Source organism: Canis lupus, chromosome 2 (genome assembly GCF_048164855.1).
Source record: "Canis lupus baileyi chromosome 2, mCanLup2.hap1, whole genome shotgun sequence".
In the NCBI taxonomy this organism is placed as follows: Eukaryota; Metazoa; Chordata; class Mammalia; order Carnivora; family Canidae; genus Canis; species Canis lupus.
This window is the reverse complement of record NC_132839.1, coordinates 3,524,022-3,546,016: the sequence shown is the minus strand read 5'-3', so window position 1 is coordinate 3,546,016 and position 21,995 is coordinate 3,524,022. Positions and strand designations below refer to the sequence as shown.

General features: G+C 36.3%; 1 protein-coding gene across 1 annotated transcript in view; it reads left to right on the top strand.

Annotated features, from left to right (window-relative positions):
* The window catches only part of MAN2A1 (mannosidase alpha class 2A member 1), a 162,051-nt gene that overhangs the window by 66,779 nt on the left and 73,277 nt on the right, over positions 1–21,995 (top strand). Inside the window, exons 6-10 of the mRNA XM_072788203.1 lie at positions 1,886–2,059; positions 4,796–4,982; positions 9,305–9,482; positions 16,059–16,261; positions 18,965–19,147. Of these exons, the coding sequence (XP_072644304.1) occupies positions 1,886–2,059; positions 4,796–4,982; positions 9,305–9,482; positions 16,059–16,261; positions 18,965–19,147 (925 nt within the window). The remainder of the gene's footprint in view (positions 1–1,885; positions 2,060–4,795; positions 4,983–9,304; positions 9,483–16,058; positions 16,262–18,964; positions 19,148–21,995) is intronic.

The window sequence follows — 21,995 nt, the reverse complement described above, 5'->3', positions numbered from 1 at the left end:
CCAGTTGTCACAAATTTGGGTAGTGGGAGCCCCCACAGGCAGTCTCCTGAGTTACTTTAATATGTTCCCATGATTTTTTGATCATTTCTTTACTTTATGCCCTAAAGTATATGTTCCGGGCTTATCTTGCATTTTTCCAGCCACTTCCCTGGGTGGCCATTTCTTTAAGGTTATTTTTAAATAGAGCGTAGCGTTTAGAAGTCACCATCTAGGAGCTAAGGTGTGCTCATTGGTACTGAGCTATCTCTGCATCTAGGCCCTCCTGGGGCAGAGCTAGAAAGTGAGTGTGGGTGTGTGGGTGTTACCAAACCATAAGTTAGTGCTCATGCCTCCTATTGCAGTTCATTGTCACAAAGTACATTCTGCTCTCCCACATTTACATACTCGGTAGTTCCTTTTCCTAACGGTGTGAAACCTGGCTCCCTTGTCTTAAATTTGCTCAATCGTGGAATACATGGAAAGGAGTTCCAGAATTGTTAAACCATAGCACCACAAAAAAGCCCCCAAAATACTAAATAGAGAGTTCAAGACCTCTTTTCAGTTCTTAGAAGTGAATTACATAGGTGACGTGCAAAAATAGGTAGTCAGTTCTTTGAGTTTTGACACATACCCTTGGTCCTCTCTCTGAGAGTTCTGACTTTCTGTCCTTCGTCTCCTTTGCTGGCTTTTCAGCTCTTTGCTCATCTTCAGGATTGTTCTACAGAGTTCTTTCCTTCCCTCCCTTTTCTGTCACTCTGTATTACACCTGTTGGCATGACATTCTGTGCAGTCAGATCAAGATGAATTCATCTTTGTCATCCTAGAACCTGTCATCGTCTAAGTGTATGGAAAGTGCTAAACAGGCATTTGACTGAAAAAAAAAAAAAAAAGCACACAGTCCTAGTACTTAGGTAGATACATATAGGTTGTATGGACAAGTTTTCTTTTGAGGGTCCTGAATAAATAAAAGATGAGATTTGTATAATGCCAGATGAATAGTCTTCTTTCATTAATTCCAATCTTTATTATGTTTATTTTTTACATTGTACCCTTTGTGAAATTGAGCTGTCAGTGGCTCTTAGGATTGCCGAGAGTCAGTTGTGAAAAATTCCAATCGATCTTCTCTAGGTAGAGAGAAAGTACCAGTGTTGTATTATAATTATATTTCATTAAGATTTAATGGATCCTAGTACAGCTATTTTGGCTAGTTCTGCTAGTGGCAGATTTGGAGCTGTGCGATAGGAAAGACAGATGTTGGGACTGAGGGGGTACAGGTTGAAATACGTTCGCTCACTTTTCTTTGTTACATAGCAAGTGGCTGGGTTATCCAGCTCAAGGAAAAATCAGACTGGAGGTCTCAGAGGGCAGGGGCTCGGTCCTCTGTTTCTCTAGCACCACTAAATGGCAGTAGCTCTCCAGTCCTTCTAAGATGCCAGAGTGCTTCTTTCAGCTCCAGTTGACTAACCTCCGGTGCAGTTGCCCTGCCTGGGAAGACATGGCAAGGGGTGACATCTCCCTGTTTGGGAGACCCGCTGGGATCATATGCTAAAGGGTAACTTGGGGCAGATCTTTTGTCCTTAAACCCAGAAAACCACAGAACTCTGATGGCTCTGAATGTGTTGTGACTCCTTTTCATTTTATTATCTTATTTTATTTTTTTTATTTTTTTATTTTTTTATTTTTTTATTTATCATAGTCACAGAGAGAGAGAGAGAGGGGGGGGGGGGCAGAGACACAGGCAGAGGGAGAAGCAGGCTCCATGCACCGGGAGCCCGATGTGGGATTCGATCCCAGGTCTCCAGGATCGGGCCCTGGGTCAAAGGCAGGCGCCAAACCGCTGCGCCACCCAGGGATCCCTCATTTTATTATCAATTTAAAAAATAACGCTTATTTTCTTTATCAACAGGAGTGAAACCTCGGTCCGGTTGGGCTATTGATCCTTTTGGACATTCACCAACAATGGCTTACCTTCTCAAACGTGCTGGATTTTCTCACATGCTTATTCAGAGAGTTCATTATGCAGTTAAGAAACATTTTGCATTGCATAAAACGCTGGAATTTTTTTGGAGACAGAATTGGGGTATGTAGGTTTTGATGAAAGTGGAAGATCTCACTTGACCTAGATGTTATTTGTTTCATGAGGGTTATGAACTCCTGCTGTTACAGGTTGTATTCAGAGTGTCTTGAAAATTAGCTTGCTTGGAGATACACATTCTTAAAATTTTTTTTCCCCAGTGTATTTGTGTTAAGATTCTTTCAGGCAGTGATGAGGATATTTATCTAGAGAACATTGTGGATTCTTTTTTATGCCCAAAGGAAGTAAATAAATGTAAGGAATTAGTCTTTTGTAAATAATGCTTTTATTTGCTTCTGTTTTGAAAAGAACCTGTTTTGTCACAAAGTTGAACATGTGTTAGAACTTACATCCAGTCATTTATTTCACATTCAGCCAGTGTTTCCTCCTCCTGTCTTTCCTGTCTCTGCATCTAGTAAGAATTGCCTTTTAAAACCTTTATCCTGTCCTCCTGGAACAGGAGGAAAAAGCCCTCCTGTTACCCGCATTGCTTGTTTTCACGCTGTATTCTGTGGGCGCACAGGTGTTCCAAGGTCATACTTCTATAGCTCTTTGCTGGGGGGTGGGGAGGAATTACCTTCTTGAGAGGTTTTTGCCTTTCCTAACTCATTTAATTCAGAATACCTTATTATTTCTTTTTCTTTATTGAGTTCTTATTATGGGCCATGCATTGTATTATATGCTTTATATCTACTTTCACACTAAACCTTTATCCTTTAAATTTGATTCTCTTTTTATCCCTTTTAAAAAATGGTGAAGAAATGGATGCATAGAGCTGGGAAGTCATTTGCCAAAAGTCATACAGGTAGTAGGTACAGAGGCGAGATCTGAATCCAGCTTTGTGTAGTTCAGAAGCCCAGGATTTTAACTCCCTGGCATTTGCTGCCATCCTGGTACTGAGTTCTCAGTAAGATTTCATCTGCAAAAAGGGTTTTGTTGCTAAAACAATGTTCAGAAATTACTGCACTGCATCATTCTTGCTTTCCTGTGAAAATTAGGTCCCCCCTTAAGTGTTTTCAAAAACTCATTTGTAAATCCAGACAGTAACTTCCTTATATGTACTGCTTTTTTTTTTTTTATTAATAAGGAAAGAAATTAACTATATAATTTTCTTATTCTGGAAAATAAAACCTGTAGGAAAAACAAGAACTTGCAGGGGGTTATATCCTGTATGGTTTGATCAAATGCAAAGGAACATATTAATTTAAAAAAAAATTGTTAATTTGAAGAGGCCCTATTTAACATTGTTTCCTACATGAAAATTGCCTGTAAATATCAATCAGCAAGAAATTACTAAGTACTTTCATATAATTAATGCCACAGTTGGAAGAAATAAAGAAAATTTCCTTACCTGTAAGGGAATTACAGTCTTAATTTGATAAAAGACGAGACCAACTGAAATGTGTAAACGAGTTGCTGTAGAGTATGGTGTGAGGTGTAGGAGTGGAGATGTTGAGTGTGTCTTTGATCTACCAGCAAAGGGAAGAAAAGTCGCCACCGGGAGGGCCTCTGTGCGGATGGCAAGCGTTAGTGACCAGCATCCATGATGTCACATTCCAGTGTGATTCAGGGAAACAGTTTCCAGCACAGAAATACACAAATTATAATAGCTTTAAAATTTAGAAAAGCCGGTAATTACTTTAACTAAATGGAGTATGAGATAGAACTGGAATATTTTAGCACTTACCAGATAGATTTGAACATGTTGCTTCAAAATTATGTTTTGGAACTCATTTGAGCTGCTTTGTGTGTTCTGGTTCTTAATGAAGCAGTTATCTTCATTTTTTTTTTTTTAAATGTGTGTGTCGCCTTTTTGTTTTCGTTGCAGTTGTTGTGTCTGTCTTTGTTATAAAAGCAGCACGTAACCCATTGCTGAAAAGTAGGGATCCATATGTAAATAAAGGGGGATTTACAGTATTTACAGGCCAGGAGCCTACAAAGATAACCCCTTTTCACCCTTGGTTAAGGCCCCCATCCCTGGGTGACAGGCTGCTGATCTCTCAAGGGCCATGATGACACCTGCTGGCATTGAGGATTGATTAAAAACAGTTCTGCGTTGGGAACCAGTGCTCGCTTTCTGTATATTTTTCGTTTGCTTTGTTTTCATTCTTGCTATTTTTGGCTTTGAAAAGTACTTTCGCTTGTTCTGTGCTGCTCTCTTGGTGAAAAGTCCCAGTGGTTCTATATCGGTGAACATCGGGGAGACTCTGCGAACTCTTCTGGTTGCTCTTTCTTCTCCTCACAGCAAGAAATGCTTGCACTTTGCCCAGGATTCTCACAAGCCTTTCTAACTTCTTCCTTTACCTTCTCTTCCTCTCTTCTTCTCACCCCTCCTCTGCGGCTAGCGTAGTGGTCTTTCTCAGTGTGTCCCGTTACTGATGGGGACCCACGTGTGGCAGGAGCTAGCAGCCAGGGATGGACGTGGCATTAATTTTGGGTCAGCCAGTGATAACTTTTGCTTCTGTTCGGTTTGTATCTGTCCAGGCCAGCAGATGCTGGTTCCTGATGGGTCTCTGCTAAGTTCCCATAGAAGACCTGGACAGAGACTGAGATGTGAGCCTCTTCCTTCAGGCTGGTGGCCGTCGAATGCCGCTGGAGTTGATGCCTTAGTAGTAGTTAGATTAGGTTGTGGATTTAGGGTCGAGCTTGCATTATGTATATATAGAAAGTACTGGCATTCTGAACAATTTTGGGAAAACAAAATTTATAAATCCAGGTTTGTCTGTTGGCTCTTTATTTTAGATCTGGGATCTGGCACAGATATTTTTTGCCACATGATGCCCTTCTACAGCTATGACATCCCTCATACGTGCGGACCTGATCCTAAAATATGCTGCCAGTTTGATTTTAAACGGCTTCCTGGAGGCAGATTTGGTTGTCCCTGGGGAGTCCCCCCAGAAACAATACATCTTGGAAATGTCCAAAAGAGGTATGAAAATCTGCATTTCGTTAAGACAGCATCTTGAACAAAGCAGCAGCTCAGCTGCTCTCTGCTAAAGGGTTCGGTGGCCAACATTACCCATGTTCAAGGTGTTCATTCAACAAGATCTAAAGTGACTTAAAAATGCCAGAGCTTCAGCTGTGCCTTTTTGTGTTATAACTTAATGGAAAATGAACAACAGTTGATCAATATACAATGGAGAACCTATAACACTGTGTTATTACCTTCTCCTTTGCCCTTATTATAAAAGCCTTCTGCTGTGTTTGATTGATCTCATATACTTTCGTTGATAATAAAACTTCTGGTCTCTATTGTATACGTTGGTAAGAAAAGCAACCCAACTGCAAAAACACATTTATTGAAATGGAACACATAAAGAGTATAATTATCTGTTCTTCTAATAACAATTTCAGTAACTGTGGATGCTGCCCAGCTCTGATGAATACACACTTTCGATCTTTCTGATATTTTTGACTTACAGACCATTTTAATTAGGAATGTTTATACTTAAGGATATTTATTTACCTAAAAAAGGAATGAATCATTTTCTTAGTAAGAAAATGACATTCACGACAGAAGCGTCTTATTATATACCAAGTTACCTATACTTCTAATTTGCGCGCTTTTAAAGTTTAATTTCTTCACTTAAAAATTATTGGTGTGTAATGCCTTTAAATAAAACATTTTGTTGTGATATAAACCACTCACCTCTGGCAGAAAAATTATACAGGCTTTTAATTTTATTTTTTTAGATCGTGTTATTTATTATCCACATGAGGAGAGTTTTGAGAGTGAGAGGGGCAACTATAAACAATTAAAGTAGGATGACGGCCATAAACTCTGCAAACCACGTTCATTAACTCTATTATTGAGACCCTAGAATTTCTGGTTTCCGAAAACCTACTCTGTCTAGGTTCTTGTACATGTTATCCTTAAAAATTTTTCAATAACATAATGGTGACACAAGTGTAGGCATTTTTTTTTAAACTCATCAAATTGTGTGCATTACTTGTATACCAATAATTATGTGCAGTCTTTTTGCCATTTGTAAGTTTGATGGTTTCTGGGAACTCTATGCTGGTGTGGCTTGCTAAGAAGAAGCTGGACATCCTACCTTCCACAGGAGTGTTAAAATAGGCAAGAGTGAGGCAGATGAGTAGTTATCAACTGTGGCTGCCCAAATCACCCAGGGAACTTTGGAAAAATCTTCAGCCCAACAGAATGAGAATAGGGTGCCAGCATGGTCACCCCAGGTGGTTGCAAACTACAATGATAAAGCCTTTTAAATAAAGTAAGATCTTTGCACTGTGCACTATCAGGTCTATTTATTTTTTAAAAATTGCTTTTTAAAAACTGTGTGGAAGGAGAAGGTGAGATTGGGTCTTTCTACCTTGAGTCAGTGCTTGTGGCCATAAAATAATCCATTGTGAGCCTCTCACTGTGGCACACAGAAAGGTATTTTAAACATGGCAGCCTTCTTGAGGCCATAGATCCCTTCTAGCAAAATCTGACTTTTAAAGTTTTTTTTTTTTTTTGAAAAACTGTCCAGGATTGGGGATCAACGTGATTTCATTTTTTTTGGTTCCTACAGCCATGAAAAATCAGTGAGGAACAGTGAATAGCATGCTTCCTGGGGTTAAGTTGGTTAGACAGAGGAGAATAATCCAGTATATTATTAGCAAACAGTGTAGAGTCATGTGGCATAGGCTGTGATGCAGCTCAGGGGTTTGGGGATAGGGAATTTCTTTGAGGGTAACCAAATGCCTCAGTGGCACCAAAGACCTACTGAGGCTCCTCTTTTCCTTTCTTGGATGTAGCTGACATCACCTGTTTAAAGTGCATTATTGGGAGAAAAGCTATTTTGTGTAATCCTTTTGCTATGTCCCACCTGACACTTCAAAGATTGCCCCCCAGGAACCTACCTTGTGCTGTCAGTTCCAGTGATTCTGCAAGTGGTTTCCAGGCACCTGAGGGCATTGAGATGAAAGAGTCTATTTAATACTTATGTAGATTTTTTAAAAACTTCTTATAAGTCTTGAAATCTTAACTCTACTCGTTACTTCACATCCAGATATCACCTTCCTTTTTACTTTGTGATGAGTGGAGATCAAACACGGGCATTCCAGCCTCGTGGCACATGATTTTTAATACCCTAGAGAAAATGAAATTTAACTATAATTTACAGGTGATAAAATTGATACTGTGTAGTTCAGCAGGTTCCTGTACTTAGCAAAAAAAAAAAAAAAAAAAAAAAGAAAAGAAAAGGAAATACCATTCTTTATCAAGTTGAGTTTTTGTTCTCATACCATATATTTTACGTATGATGGTGATTTACATGTCAGGTGATACAGGATGTTCTAGGGAATTTTTTTTTTTTCTTGGTTCTAGTTAAGTTGACATTTCTAACCTGGTAAAGAGAAGAGCAGCTTCTCATGTGCAGCTGCACATTTTCAGATGTGATATTGGTCAGTTCATTTGTTTTTAGTGTATCATATATTTAATGAATATCTACTCTTTACTAGGTAGTGTAGATTGGTCCCTTGGCTTTCCCAGTGTTGAACCGTCTACGCAGGAGCTTGGGAGTTAGGACAGATGCTGAATGGAAAGGTCACATTTGTTTTGTGATTTTTTTTTTTTCCTCTTATGTGTCTTATGCATATACACACGAGACATGGGAGATCTAGTAGTAATTATCCTTTTCTATGCTGGTTGCCTCAGGGGATCTGATTGGATGCTCAGTCACAGCATATCTTTTATCTGTGATTTATATGTTTGGCTTTTTGCTCATTTATTTTTCTCTTATTTATTTTTCTGATTAATCTCATTAGACACGTGGTTTTGAATTATAAGTAATAATCTAAAGTTATTTTTGGTAAGTGTGAAACATTAGTAAATGATTAGTAAAAATTAAGTTCTCTACTGAATGCTAATTTCAGAAAACAATGTTATGTAAGGATATTATGGTTATATTTTACTCACCAAGTTATTAAATTTGGCTAATAATTCAATATTTGCAAGGCAATTTCAGAAGCTATCAGTATAAAAAGATCATATGAGAGTATAAATTTAAATTTTTTAAATTCTATAAAATACTTCTTTCCATTATTGATATTCTTTGTGTTTCTTGCATAAATTTTTTGTAAATTGGAACGAACTTCTGGATAACCCTTGAAATGAAAATTGGAATACTGGGTAAAAAGCATATTAGTCTTTTATCACTAGTTTCTTAAGCGTGGCATTACAAACATTGAGAACTACTCTGAGTTCATCTGCTTAATTTCCTTTTTGTAAGCCATTCCTAGACTTCCTCAAACGGTGCCCCACTTCGACATCAGCAGTTCAACCCCAAAGGTTTTCTACAGAATACTAGAATATGAAATATGAAAGCACATCTGCACACCTAGTATTTAGGTGACCTTTGGAGTCATTGGGTAGATCTAAGGGAGGTGGAAACCCCAAAAGCTAATACAACTCCACGGCTTTATCTGTTGATCAGTACTGAGAAGGACACTGTGACAGACACCTGTTTATTGATGGCAGGTGTTAAGTGAGCTGTTTTTCTTCCTTTTGAAGAGGAAATCATATTCTATAATTGGTTCATCCAAACTATTTTTTTTATGTTTAGTCAGGCAAGTTTAGATCAAATCAGAGAAAGGAATCTTAAGTCAAAGCCAACCTCAAAGTTTATGTAGATGAAGAAATCCTTATTGTCTTCTTGGTCTAAATTATTTTAAAACATGGGCAAGCTGGATCCAAGGTATGTGACAGGGCTTCAGGAGGCCTTTGTTCCCAGTAATTATATGTCAATATTAGTATGTGACTTTATTTCTTTAAGGGTGATCCATTGGAAAACTATGGGTTTTTCTCTCTGGTAAGAATTTATATTTTTTAAAAGATTTATTTATTCAGTTGAGAGAGTGAGAGAAGTGCACACAAGAGAACACACACCGAAGGGAAGGCAGAGGGAGAGAGGGAGGGAGAGTCCCACGCCAACTCTGTGCTGAATGGGGGGCCCAATGCAGGGTTTGATCTCATGACCTTCAGACTACAACCGAGCTGAAACCAAGAGTTTCAACCAACTCTTTTCAAGATGCTCAACCAACTGTGTCACCCAGGTGCCCCAGAATTTATGTATATTTTAAGTGGATTATGAAAATTAGTGTAAGAGTTTAAAAAAAAATCTGCCTTATAAATCATACCTAGAATACAGGTAAAATATATAATTTCTTTTAACATAATTCACTTTTTAATGAGTTGCCCCATTGTCCTTTTCTTAATACTATTCTTATTTTTCCCTTTTTCTTTTGTAGGGCTGAAATGCTTCTAGATCAATACCGGAAGAAGTCAAAGCTCTTCCGTACTACAGTTGTCCTGGCCCCACTAGGAGATGATTTTCGCTACTGTGAACGCACAGAATGGGATCATCAGTTTAAGAATTATCAGCTGCTTTTTGATTATATGAATTCTCATCCTGAGTATAATGTTAAGGTAATTTGAGAATATTTTTTTTTTTAGATGCAGAAAAATAATTTTTTTATTGGAGTTCAATTTGCCAACATATAGCATAACACCCAGTGCTCATCCCGTCCAGTGCCCCCTCGGTGCCCCTCACCCAGTCACCCCAACCCCCTGCCCACCTCCCTTTCCACTATCCCTTGTTTGTTTCCCAGAGTTAATTTGAGAATATTTAATTATGATACTGTAGTTGAATTTGAGCTTCATTATTAAATGAGGCTAAAACACAATAGCTTTAGTTTCTTTGTCCCACATCCCAGTATTTCCTAGAATGTTTAGTCCTTATGTAAGTGTAGTTCTTAAAGAGGAAAATTATCTAGTACTATAGTTGCATTTCTGAAGTTGTCCCTTTCCTCCCATTCCTATAGCATCTAAGAGGCATTACTTCTACATAGTTGTAAACATGCACGTACTAAGCTGTGATCTTCATTTTTCAGTCATGTCCTGTTTTTCTGCCAGCATCGAAAGTTTGTTTCTTTCTGATGGTTGCATCCTTCTGATTTAATGGGTATGACTGGCAGATGGAGATGAACATGTCATGCATTTTCCAAATGAATGTCTTGTGTCCAGAGAACACACTAGCATTTTTCTTAGTTGAGAAGACTTCCCAAAATCAACCATTTGCCTGTCGTTTTTCCCTTTTTTCCCCCTTTTGGAAAATTATGAAGGTACCCTAAATTTTTGAGAACAATTCAAATACTCCTCCCAGACCCCTGCCTCCCCGTATCCATAGCTCAGCCACCACATTGATCAACTGAAGGTCACTCTCAGTTCAGCTGTGCCTCACTGTCCTCTCTCACCCTCTCCCAGGGATTATTTTAGAAGAAATAGTAGTCGTGTAGTTTCATCTAGAACCATTTTGGTATGTATCTAAGTGATAAAGACTGTTTAAAAATACAATCATAATGCCTTTATTACATCCAAAAAATGAACAATAATTCAATATTATCATATATCCAGATAGATTCAGATTTTTCTGATCACGTACAGGCATTTTTAGCAGATGTTTCATGAGTCAGGATTCAAACAAGACTCCTGTGTGAAGAAATTATCCAATGTGTTTATTGTATTCACATACCAACCTGTGAGACGGTAGAGTATCTCTAGGAATAATATAGAAAGGAAGAGATGTTGCTGTTTAGGAAATTAGAAAGCTGATGATAGTGTAGTGAGAATTCAAGTTTGTTAAGTAAATGTAAATAATATTAAATACATAAACTTAAATAAAATTCCAAATGTATTCAAGATATTCGCAACTGAATTCCTACTCTGTGCATCAGGTCTATGTTTAAATCACCTCTAATATCTCTTCAAAGATGAAGCTCATACATGAACATTTGCTTAGGAGATGGCATATGTATTTGTGTATTTTATCCCTGAACATATCTTCCTAGTGAATGTTTTTGAGGTCCACAAAAGGATTTACCACCAGATTCTAAAGAATTAAAGTCCTGATTTTAGTATTTTACTTATTTCCTCCTTTGCCCACTGAGTTATTTTAAAAATTGAAATATCATATACGTAGGAAATGTGCACAAATCCTAAGTGTACAGAGGATTTTCTAAGTTTAAAAACCTCCATGTAACAACCATCCAGTTTAGGACAGAACATTTATGGCATCCAAAAAGAGTCTCTTAGATGTCCTTCAAATCATTGCCAAATCTTACAAAAATAACCTTATTTTCCCTTCTATAATTAATGATTAGTGTTGTTTCTTTTAATGTAAGAAGGGAGTCTAAATAGGTGCTATTTTGTGTTCTCTTGCTCCACATTATATTGCGAGATTCATCTGTATTATTGCATGTGGCAGCATTTTTTTTTTTTTTTGAGATTTTATTTACTTATTTGAGAGTGTGTGTGAGCAGGGTGGGGGAAGGAGCGGAGGGAGAGGAAAGAGAGACTCTCAAGCAGACTCTGCGCTGAGTGTGGAGCCTAATATGAAGCTCCATCTCAAGACCCCGAGAGCATGACCTGAGCTAAAATCAAGTCAGATGCTTAACCAGCTGAGCCACCCAGGTGCCCCACAGTATATTCGTTTTGAATACTGTATATTATCTCAGTATTCATTTGATAGACATGCTACAGTCTGTCCATTGTATTATTGATAGACATTTGGGTTGTTTCCAGGTTTTGTGTATTACAGATAAAACCATTCTGAATATTTTGTGCATTTTTTATATACATGTATGTGAGTTTGTATGTATAAAATGGGATGGAAATTTGTGGTCATTGGGTATGCACATGTTCAACCTCAGTAGGTACCACCAAACAGCATCCCAAACAGATGCACTAGTTGCATTATGCAACAATTTCATATTGCTGTACTTTGTTATTCAAGTTTTGTATCGTTAGGATTTTTTCCATTCTTATTTTTTATGATAGATGTGATGGTTTTATTTTATATTTTCCTAGTATTTAATGAGTTGAACCTCTTTTCAGAACTTTATTGCCATTTATCCTCTTTTGTGAAGTGCCTATTTAAATCTTTTGATGACTTTTCCTTAAATTGTTTTGTCTTTTTGTACCATTTACAGTTCTTTTATATATTTTGGCTTGAGTCTTTCTTCAGATGAAAAATTATGCAAATATTGTCTTCCACTCTATGTAAGCCTGTTTTTTAATTTCTTAGTTCTGTCTTCTGGTAAACAGAAATTTTTCATTTTAATTTAGTATAATAGTATTTTCCTTTATGGTTAGTGTTTGTCATGTTCTGCTTAAGAAATTTTTGTTCACAGTCATGAAAATACACTTCTTATGAAGCTGTCCTCCAGAAGCTTTATTGTTTTACCTTCAATATTTAGGTCTGTAACCTATTTAGAATTGATTTTTTTGTGGATTGTATGAAGACAGGGATCAAGGTACATTTTTGTCCATATGGATATCTACCATCATTTATTGAAAAGACCAGTTTGTCCACTTTACTGCAGCAGCATCTTGTCAGTAATTATGAAACTATATTTGGATATATATTATGGATCTTGTATAGACTCTTCAATTGTCTATTTGACTAATCTCATACTGTCTTAATTACTCTAGTTTTATTTTTATTTATTTTAAGATTTTATGTATTTATTCACAAGAGACACACAGAGAGAGAGAGAGGCAGAGACACAGGCAGAGGGAGAAGCAGGCTCCCTGCAGGGAGCCCGACGTGGGACTCGATCCCAGGGCTCTGGGATCATGCCCTGGGCTGAAGGTGGAGCTAAACGGCTGAGCCACCCGGGCTGCCCCAGTTACTCTAGTTTTATAATAGATCTTAATGTCTGATAGCATAAGTCTTCTAATTTTGTTTTCCTTCTCAAGATTTGAGTTGGTTATTTTTCTTTATAGTTCTAAAAAGGGTTGGGATCAACTTTTAAATTTCTACCAAACAAAAAAAAAAGTTGGAATTTTGTTTGGGATTGCATTGAACCTATGGATCAATTTGAGTACAATTAACTTCTTTAAATATTAGGCCATCCATGAACATGGTATATTCCATGTATAAAAATACAGTTGACTTTTGCATTTCTAACCTTGTTCCCAGTGACCTCTAATGTATTTTCTTTCTTTGCAGAATTTTTGTGACTCAACTGTTGGGTGCTTTGAGTGCCCTTAGATACCTTTAAACAAAAGCTTTTTTTCTCTGGTTTATCTAGTTAACATCTGTTCTCTATAGGATGTTTGAAGTTATTTTGCCCAAGCTGGAAGCCTCAATGTATCATTTTTTTCTTTAATGAAAGGAAAAACAAAAGTAAACAATTGAATTTAGATGGCTAAAAAACTGACATTTTACTACTAGCTGAGATAGCTTGCCATTGATCATCAGTGATTTAACAATTTATGTAATTTTTCCTCCTATGTTCTGATAGAGAAGTTTGATTATGTTTAAGGTTAGTGTAAAAAAAAATTTACCTTTTTTTTTGGTTATTTGTTTAGGTCTCCCGAATATGTACTTTATTTGAGCTACCAAGAGACTCTGTAGGAAAATTTACTCTTAATTTCTTTGGGAACTACTCTAGCATAGATACGGAATTACATACCAGTCATTTGAGATTGAATTAAATTTATGAGAAGGGGCCTACCAGACCACTTACATAAACTTTGCCCTGGGAAATTGCTGAGAGGGAAATAGATTTATGTTGGCTAACACCAAAATTTAATCAAGATATTTTAAAAGAGTATATTTTGTTGTTAATATTAACTCTGTAGCATGCCATAATTCCCTAAAATCTGAAAGGGATTTTGTTATCTAATAGAAGTCCTTTGTTATAGAGATGAAAACGTGAGGATCAGAAATTTAGATTGTTGGATATTTTGGTACTTTTATCAGTATTCTTCCCTGAACTTACCTGTACCTATTGGGTCTGAAATTAATGCTGTATTTCTTTGTATTTATGACCCTCATCTCTTGTATGGTTATACACACACACTTACATTCTGCTTTTTAGAATGTGTTAAGTGAGTGGGGCGCCTGGGGGGTGCAGTCGGTTAATTGGCTGCCTTCCACTCAGGTCATGCATCATCTCAGGGTCCTGGGAGCGAGCCCCAGGTCATGCTCCCTGCTTCTGGTGAGCAGGGAGCCTGCTACTCCCTCTCCGTCTGCCCCTCTGCATGCTCATGCTGTCTCTCTGTCTCTCAAACTAATAAAATCTTTAAAAAAAAAGAATGTGTTAGTAATAAATAATACTCATTTTTTGAGTACTTACTATTTGCTATTAACTTTTTTTTTTTTTTTTTTTTTTAAGAGAGACAGAGATTGAACACACTTGATGAGGGGACAGGGAGCGGGAGAGGGAATCTGAAGTAGGCTCCATGCCCAGCACAGGGCTCAGTGTGGCGCTCAATCTTGTAACACCAATATTTTGACCTGAGCCAAAATTAAGCATCTGACTTAACTGACCCAAGCCATCCAGGAAGCCCTGCTATTAACTTTTTAAAGTGCTTTACTTTATTTAATTTTACTTAAATTTTCTGAACTTAATTTTCTGAACTTAATTTTCTGAACATTTCCTGGTAGCTTCTATAATTATCCACATTATAGATGAAGAAACTGAGGCAGAGATAGATTAACTTGCCCAAGATAAGACTAGGTAATATTGTTGAATATTGTTTTTCTGTGATATAAACATAAGGATTTAGAAATAACCATCTTTTCTACCCTAATAAGAATTTATTGTGCCACAGGTATATTATGATAACTTATATTTGTCTCAGGAATATCATTGTTTCCAGCTGAAATTTTGCTTTTGCAATAGAAAATGATAGCTAAAACTTAACACCATTGTTTACTATTTGTGTTTCTCTGCATTTTCCTTAGAACCCTAGTAGTTGTAACACAGACACAGACAATATATAATATACTTAAAACCACATATTAAATAAATGCTAGAGATGGAATTGAAATTCATGCTATCTGGGTCCAGGTTGTGTGCTGTTCTTAACCACCCTGCTAGAGTGCTACTCAATGTTTTTAGCTACTCTTGATTATTAATTATTTTTCCGCTGTGTTGAATCGAAATACCTTTTAGTATCTGTGTGTGTGTGTCGGGGGGGGGGGTGTAGAAAACAACAAAATTAGCATCTTACTGTCATTCAAAGGAATACATCCCCTGTTACATTCTCTGTTTTTTTTCTTTTAATATTTTTTTTAATTTTTTTTATTTATTTATGATAGTCACAGAGAGAGAGAGGCAGAGACACAGGCAGAGGGAGAAGCAGGCTCCATGCACCGGGAGCCTGATGTGGGATTCGATCCTGGGTCTCCAGGATCGCGCCCTGGGCCAAAGGCAGGCGCCAAACCGCTGCGCCACCCAGGGATCCCCTCTCTGTTTATTTCTAAAACACTGCCTTTAATATCTGTTTACATGGTCTGGTATAATACTTCCTTTTTTTTTTTTCTTTTGATTTATAGAATAGCTTGGGCTCATAAAAATGGATTTATGTTCTGGTAATTTAAATCATTAGTCAAAAGGCCTTTTCGTTTGAGCAGTCAACCTTACAATTCTTGTCACTCTTTGTTTCCCTTCTATTCAATGTTACCTGCTGGTAGAGAAAGTCCAATTTTATAATGACCTGCTGTTCTTAAAGTCTCCTTATGAGAGCTCAAAGCAGGGGGAAGGGGACACCTTAAAAGGGGAGTGTATGTGCATATGACATATGAAAGTACTTAATGGCTAACAAAACTGGTATGTAAATAAAATGTTTTATTTTTGCTGCTTCCTCCCATCTTTTACTCCTCTCTGAATTATTCTCTTCCCTGACTCTTGCACAGTTCAAAATTCTGGAGATTTGTAAGGAGTTTTCAGATCCACAAATTTGTATATCTCAGTAGTTCTTCTAACCCTTGGGTGTATAAGTTTTATTTTAGTTTAATTTGGGACCTGATGCAAGTAAAAGAGTTATACTGTGTATTTTTCCCCTGCTTTTGAGTTTTGTGAAATCTGAGCTAGATTTTCATCTTAACCTGGAAGTGCATCTTAAATATTTATTATTGACTTCTTCTTTCAGTGCTAGAAGTAATTTTAACGTAATGATGAATAATTTAAGTATAACTTTTTTTTAAATTAGATACAGTTTGGGACTTTATCGGATTATTTTGATGCACTGGATAAAGAAGATGTAACCAGTGGAAAGAATAGCCAATCAATGTTCCCTGTTCTAAGTGGAGATTTTTTTACTTACGCTGACCGAGATGATCATTACTGGAGTGGCTACTTTACATCCAGACCCTTTTACAAACGAATGGATAGGATATTGGAATCCCATATAAGGTACATTTGCGTTTAGATAGCTACATTAATTATTTACCTCTTTTATGTCATCATTGTCTTTTTGTAGAGTTTTGCATAACATACAGCCTTTATGCAGTATTAGGATGTGTTTAACGTAATTGTGAAATTTTAATGCAATCAGAGGTAAGTCTCCAAAGCATAATCAGAAACCTGGTTTTTGTTCTGAAAGGAAAAGCAGTTTATGTGATTCGACTTTCTCTTGTATTTTGTGTTTTATATGTTTCTAATTAACTATCAGTATTGTTTGCACACCGTGATAATATCCAGTGACATTGTCGTATGTGTCTGCAGGTCAGGAACTGGACAGACTAAATTGTTAGAAATGAGCACAGACCAAAAGGACCTCTCAGTGGCCAAAATGTGGGCCTCAAAGTACATAATCTAAGACTATATGTGGGAGAACTTGAAAGGCTCCACCTTAGTTCTTATTTACCTGAAACCTATTTCTATAGGTTTAATTTTCTGCTTAGAAGAACAAAATCTGAAACAAAAACTGATGGAGGTAGAGTGGTTGGCTGAAAAAGTACAGACAGGGAGAAGGCAGAGAAGTCGGTAGAAAACAGAAAGGTTCTAAGCTGGCGTTGTCCAGTAGAGCTTGCAGTCTCTGTCCAACAACTTCCTGCAGCGGTAGAAATACTCAGTTTCTGTTTTCTGCACTGTTCGGTATGTACTGGCCACATGGAGCTGTTGAGCACGTGAAATGTGAACTGAACTCTTAGTTTCTTTTAATTTTAATTGATTTAACTAAATCAATTCCCGCTATTTACTTAATAGCTGTCATAGTGGAGAGTTCAGTGCTAAGTAATTGAGTCTTGTTTTTTGGTAAAGATGAACCTCGCCAGGGACTCCTGAGGCTCTCTCTATGTGTGTGTCACCTGGCAGGTTAATTCATTTTCATGATAAGTACACTTTCAACTTAGTTCAGATCACAAATTCATGGTGATTCATTTTCATGATAAATCTCAGGATTAAAAATAACAAGTCATGTCATACCTACCTTCTTCATTCTACTGGTAGAAACAGTCCATTTTGGGAATCCTTTTTATAAAAATCACGAATTTCTCTGAGGGTGGTACTTTGGTATAGTAGCGTGTTTATATTATTTTTACTGCTGCTATGCCATTACCATTATTTCAAAAGCCTGATATTTGACTATTTTTTGGGATATTCACAAATGTGCCAGATGGATACATATTATTGTATTTATAATAATAATCCTACATTAGAGAGATGCATTCTTACCCTATAGGTTATTTATTATCTATTATGTTATTCTAAATTACCCATGATAAAAACAGAGAAAGTACTAAGTAATGTAGAGACTTGTTTGGACTAATGGATTTTTTAAAAGTCAACTATTTTTCAAGACAAAGAGTGATGAATGTTGATTCAGTCTTAATTTATTGCACACATTTAAGGTGAAGTACTTAGTACGGGTAATATATTTTAAAAATTCTGCTTTAAAGTACAAAAACCATATAATAATTATGAATTTCAAATATAATTAATTTATTTGAAAACAAGTTTGTTGTCTGATGATAGCTATTTCATCTTAATGCTCATTTGTAAAATATTTGGATCAAAGAGTATAAAGAAGAAAATATTTTTTAGTTTCCATTTTTACATTTTGGGATATCTATATATGTATGTACTCTTTAAAAAGCCAGGAATGTGCATTAGATATATATGAACATATGTATGCAATTTTCTTAATTCAGATTAAATGTTTCCCATGCCATGAATTTTAGAAAAGTTAGGATTTAAGACAGATTATTTAATATTCTTTATTTCAAAATTTAAAGGAATTTTTTGTTTGTTTCAAATTTCTCCTCTTCCCTAATATTGTGATACATTTTTAAGCTGCCTTGATTTTCTTTCCATCCTCCTTAAAATGTTTGGCATAAAGAACCTTCTTATATTTTTTACTTCATCAAGCCATATCTCTCTTTAAAGAACTTCCTTTGAAACCCGTGTTGAACCATACCCTCTGATGAAAAAAATAAGGCATGAAAATGATAAGTCCCCATCCATATTCTTATTCAAAAACTATTATTAAGCTAAAGTGTTTTGTTCTTTAAATGAGAAATCATGGCATATGTTTTATCACCTTTCAATTTATATTGTTACATTCTCTCTAGTTTTTGAATGTTCTTGTTCAGCACAGAGACTAGCTGTTGTCAGTGAACTGTCAGGCCATCACTCTCTCCCCCTCCTTCACTGTTTGTCTTCCACTTATGGGACCATTTCTGTACCTGCTCTCCTTTCATGTACATATGTGACAGTGAATGGCTTTCTGGTGATGAGGTTCATGGTATGTGTCTATGGTGATGTTGGAGAAAAAAGAGGACAGAAACCATTATCCACTTCTTAACTGCTGTGTGAAGATATTTTTTTCACTATGTCATACATAAGTAAACCTCTCTTGCTGCCAGTGGGTTCTGGCTTCTTTCCAGGAGCATCTAGAACAAGGGCCCATTATATCAATTTAGACATGATGTTCGCTGATGATTGATAATTTAGATATACTAGATGGATACCTTGACGGTTTCATAGGAATGCTTATTATCAATATCTTTTTATAAATTGTGCTAAAATTGTAGATTTTTAAAAATTAGTACCACGTATTTTAAATAGTAAATGTTTGTTTTGAAATAAAAATTAATGAATGTTTTATGCAATTAGGGCTGCTGAAATTCTTTACTATTTCGCCCTGAAACAAGCTCAGAAGTACAAGATAAGTAAATTTCTTTCATCATCCCATTACATGGCACTGACGGAAGCCAGAAGAAATTTGGGACTGTTTCAACATCATGATGCTATCACAGGAACTGCAAAAGATTGGGTGGTTGTAGATTATGGTACCAGGTAATATAATTATTAAAAAGTGATTATAAAACAAGAATTTCTTAAATTTTGGATCACAGGCTTATATATTTGAAGTTGTTAATGTACATCAGACCATATTAATAATGACATCCCTTGTAAGTTTTGTTACAGAAAAAATCAGTATTCAAAGCAGGTTTCAGGAAATCTATTGACAGTGTCCTAGCTCTCCTAACTTTTTATTGCAGTGATTTTCTGCAAATGGAGTAGTAAAACATTATTATAAAGCTGATTCTGTTAATTTTGAGTATAGTATTGTAATTAGGATTACCTTCTTGACCAAGGATTGGTATCAGATAAATCATAGCTATAGTCAAAGAAGATAAAGAACTACACTTAATTGTATAGCAGTGTAATTTCATCCTATTTCATATCCAGTTGTTCTTGGATACCTCCTTTATTCTTATTTTTTTGTTTTTAGAGGGACATTGACAAAAAAAGAATCAGCCTAGAGGAGAGCCAAAAAGTAGAATACCCTAGAAGCCTTGATATATAGGAATTGGTATGAGAATTGGTTGGCCTGAGTATTGATATCAAAATCATCCAACTCTTGGAAGCTCTGTGAGATGAATGAGGGAGTGGAAGCTCAGTTAATTTCCCGTTGCAGGGTTGGAAATAGCGAGTACAGGCTTTAGCTCAGAACAACAGGAGACTTTGTAAGTAGTGCTTCCCCATAATCAAAAGGCTTACCTTTTGTGATAGTGAGATTTCCATCATCATGCCCGAGTTTGGGTTACCATTCATTGAAATCAGTGTAGAGGAGATTCCTTTGTTGGGGAAGGGGTTTTGATTATTGTTTTCTGATAGTTTAGATTATTATTTCTTCCAAACTTTTTTCGATAATGGCATATTTGATAATATTTTAAAACTGTTAAAATATGCTCTGATTTTCTTATAGTTTTAAAAAGCAAATCTCTTTTTAAATAAATGCTCCCTCTTCCAGGTGAAATGTGTACATACAGTACATAAAGTCAACATTACAGATTGATCCACAACGGACATCAATAATCATAATAGGTGTTAATTAAAATTTTAGTTACAGTATTTTGACTGCCTTCCTAGATATTTGGAAAAAGAATTCTTGAGGTTTCATTAGTTGACTTGAGTCCTTGAAAATATATTCATGGTGGTATCTTGAATATCTTCTCAGTGGCAAATGTATTTGGCATCTGTTGAGGATGAGCTGGGCTTAAAATGGCAAACACTCATTGGCTGATAATGATAGTTGGTTTTTCTCCCACAGAATGCATTTTCAAAAGTAAGATCAGATCCTCCATTTTTTTCCTTTTCATCTGCTCCTGTCTTCTTGGTTTATTGAGAGTTTAAAAGTGAAACTTAGATCCAGAAGAGTTCCTAAGAGGAAATGAAGAAGTCATTCTCCTAACACTGTCTACTTGCTCTCTGGCTGCCATATTGAAAGAGACTTGGGTACAGGTCATTGAGTTTTTGCAACCGAACATTTTATGTTTCATAACCTTTCCAGAAGGCCTGTCATTAGTTCCTCCATATATTTGCTTATGCTTTTAGCTTATAAAAACATCACCGTACAAAATTGCATCTTAAAGAAAAAAGACAATAATTCGTAAATTGTACTTGACATTTGTAAATTTGCTTTTCGAGAACTTTACACTTCATTGAAAAGTCTACACAATTATCAAGTCATTAGCATAGACATTTTAAGTAGGAAGTTTCAAAACACAAGTTAAAGAGTTATAAACAGAGAGGCAGCTAGCATTGGGTGTTCTCTTGTTCTTGGACTGTTGACTGTTTATTCAGATGTTGGCAGAGGTGCCCGTATGAACAAGTGTAAGAGTTAAGGATTGCATTTGGCTGCTAGTAATAGCAATTTGAAAATGAATAAATCCTATCCTACTTAAATTTGTGCCATGTTGAAGAATTCTGCAGGTCCTCAGTTCAGGTATAGCAGCTCCACAATGCCAACAGGGATCCCAACCCTTCTAGCTTTTTCTTCTGTCATCTAAGGGTGATTCTTCCTTAGTGTACTGCTTTCAACAATAGATTGAATGTTTATATAATTATCACCTGGAGAGCAAGAATACATCATGGCTATTTGAAGGTTAATTCTAACCATGGCATGAAAAAATGAATTAGACTTGGACAGTGTTTGTGATGGATGTTCAGCCTAAAAGTGGGTAATATGTACAGGAGAAGAAATGGTAATGAGATCAGTTACAGAAAGATTTAGAGTTTGCCAGTTTCTAGTCGTAATAAAGGTAGGTCGGAGAAAAAAATGAACAAAGGTTGAGTGTGAGGTTCCAAATGTGTAGATATAACTATTCATGGACAAACGTGATAATATCTGCTTTCAAGAGCAGTAATGATAACAGAATGGAAAACTGATTTCCAAGTGATGATCCCTGAACTGTTCAATGATTATAGGATAAGGGTGTGTTAGGAAGTTAGAGGCTCTGAGAAATCTCACAAGGGTAAATGTTGAGACATTTTAAAATGATTTTAGAGACAGTCTAAAATCTTGCTTTACCCAATGCTTCCCAAACTTATTTACTGTGTTTAGTCTTGCTCTGCTCTATACAAAACAGCTTTATGCATCCTGAGAAAGCATTTGGGGGATACCGTGCCAGTACCTTGTGCTTATCTCCTTAGAAGACTGTGTGTGTGTGCCTTTAGGATACGAACATTGATGTGTGGCATTACCTCCGTTAAATCGGGACTTCAGTGCACTGTAATACATAAAAGGTTTCAGCTGACGGAGAGCATGACTTTTGTTCTTCAGGTTTTGACAGCCTAATAAAGATAGCCATGTAGATAATAAAAATAAACTTAGATCAAGGGGCTTGTTTGTATAACT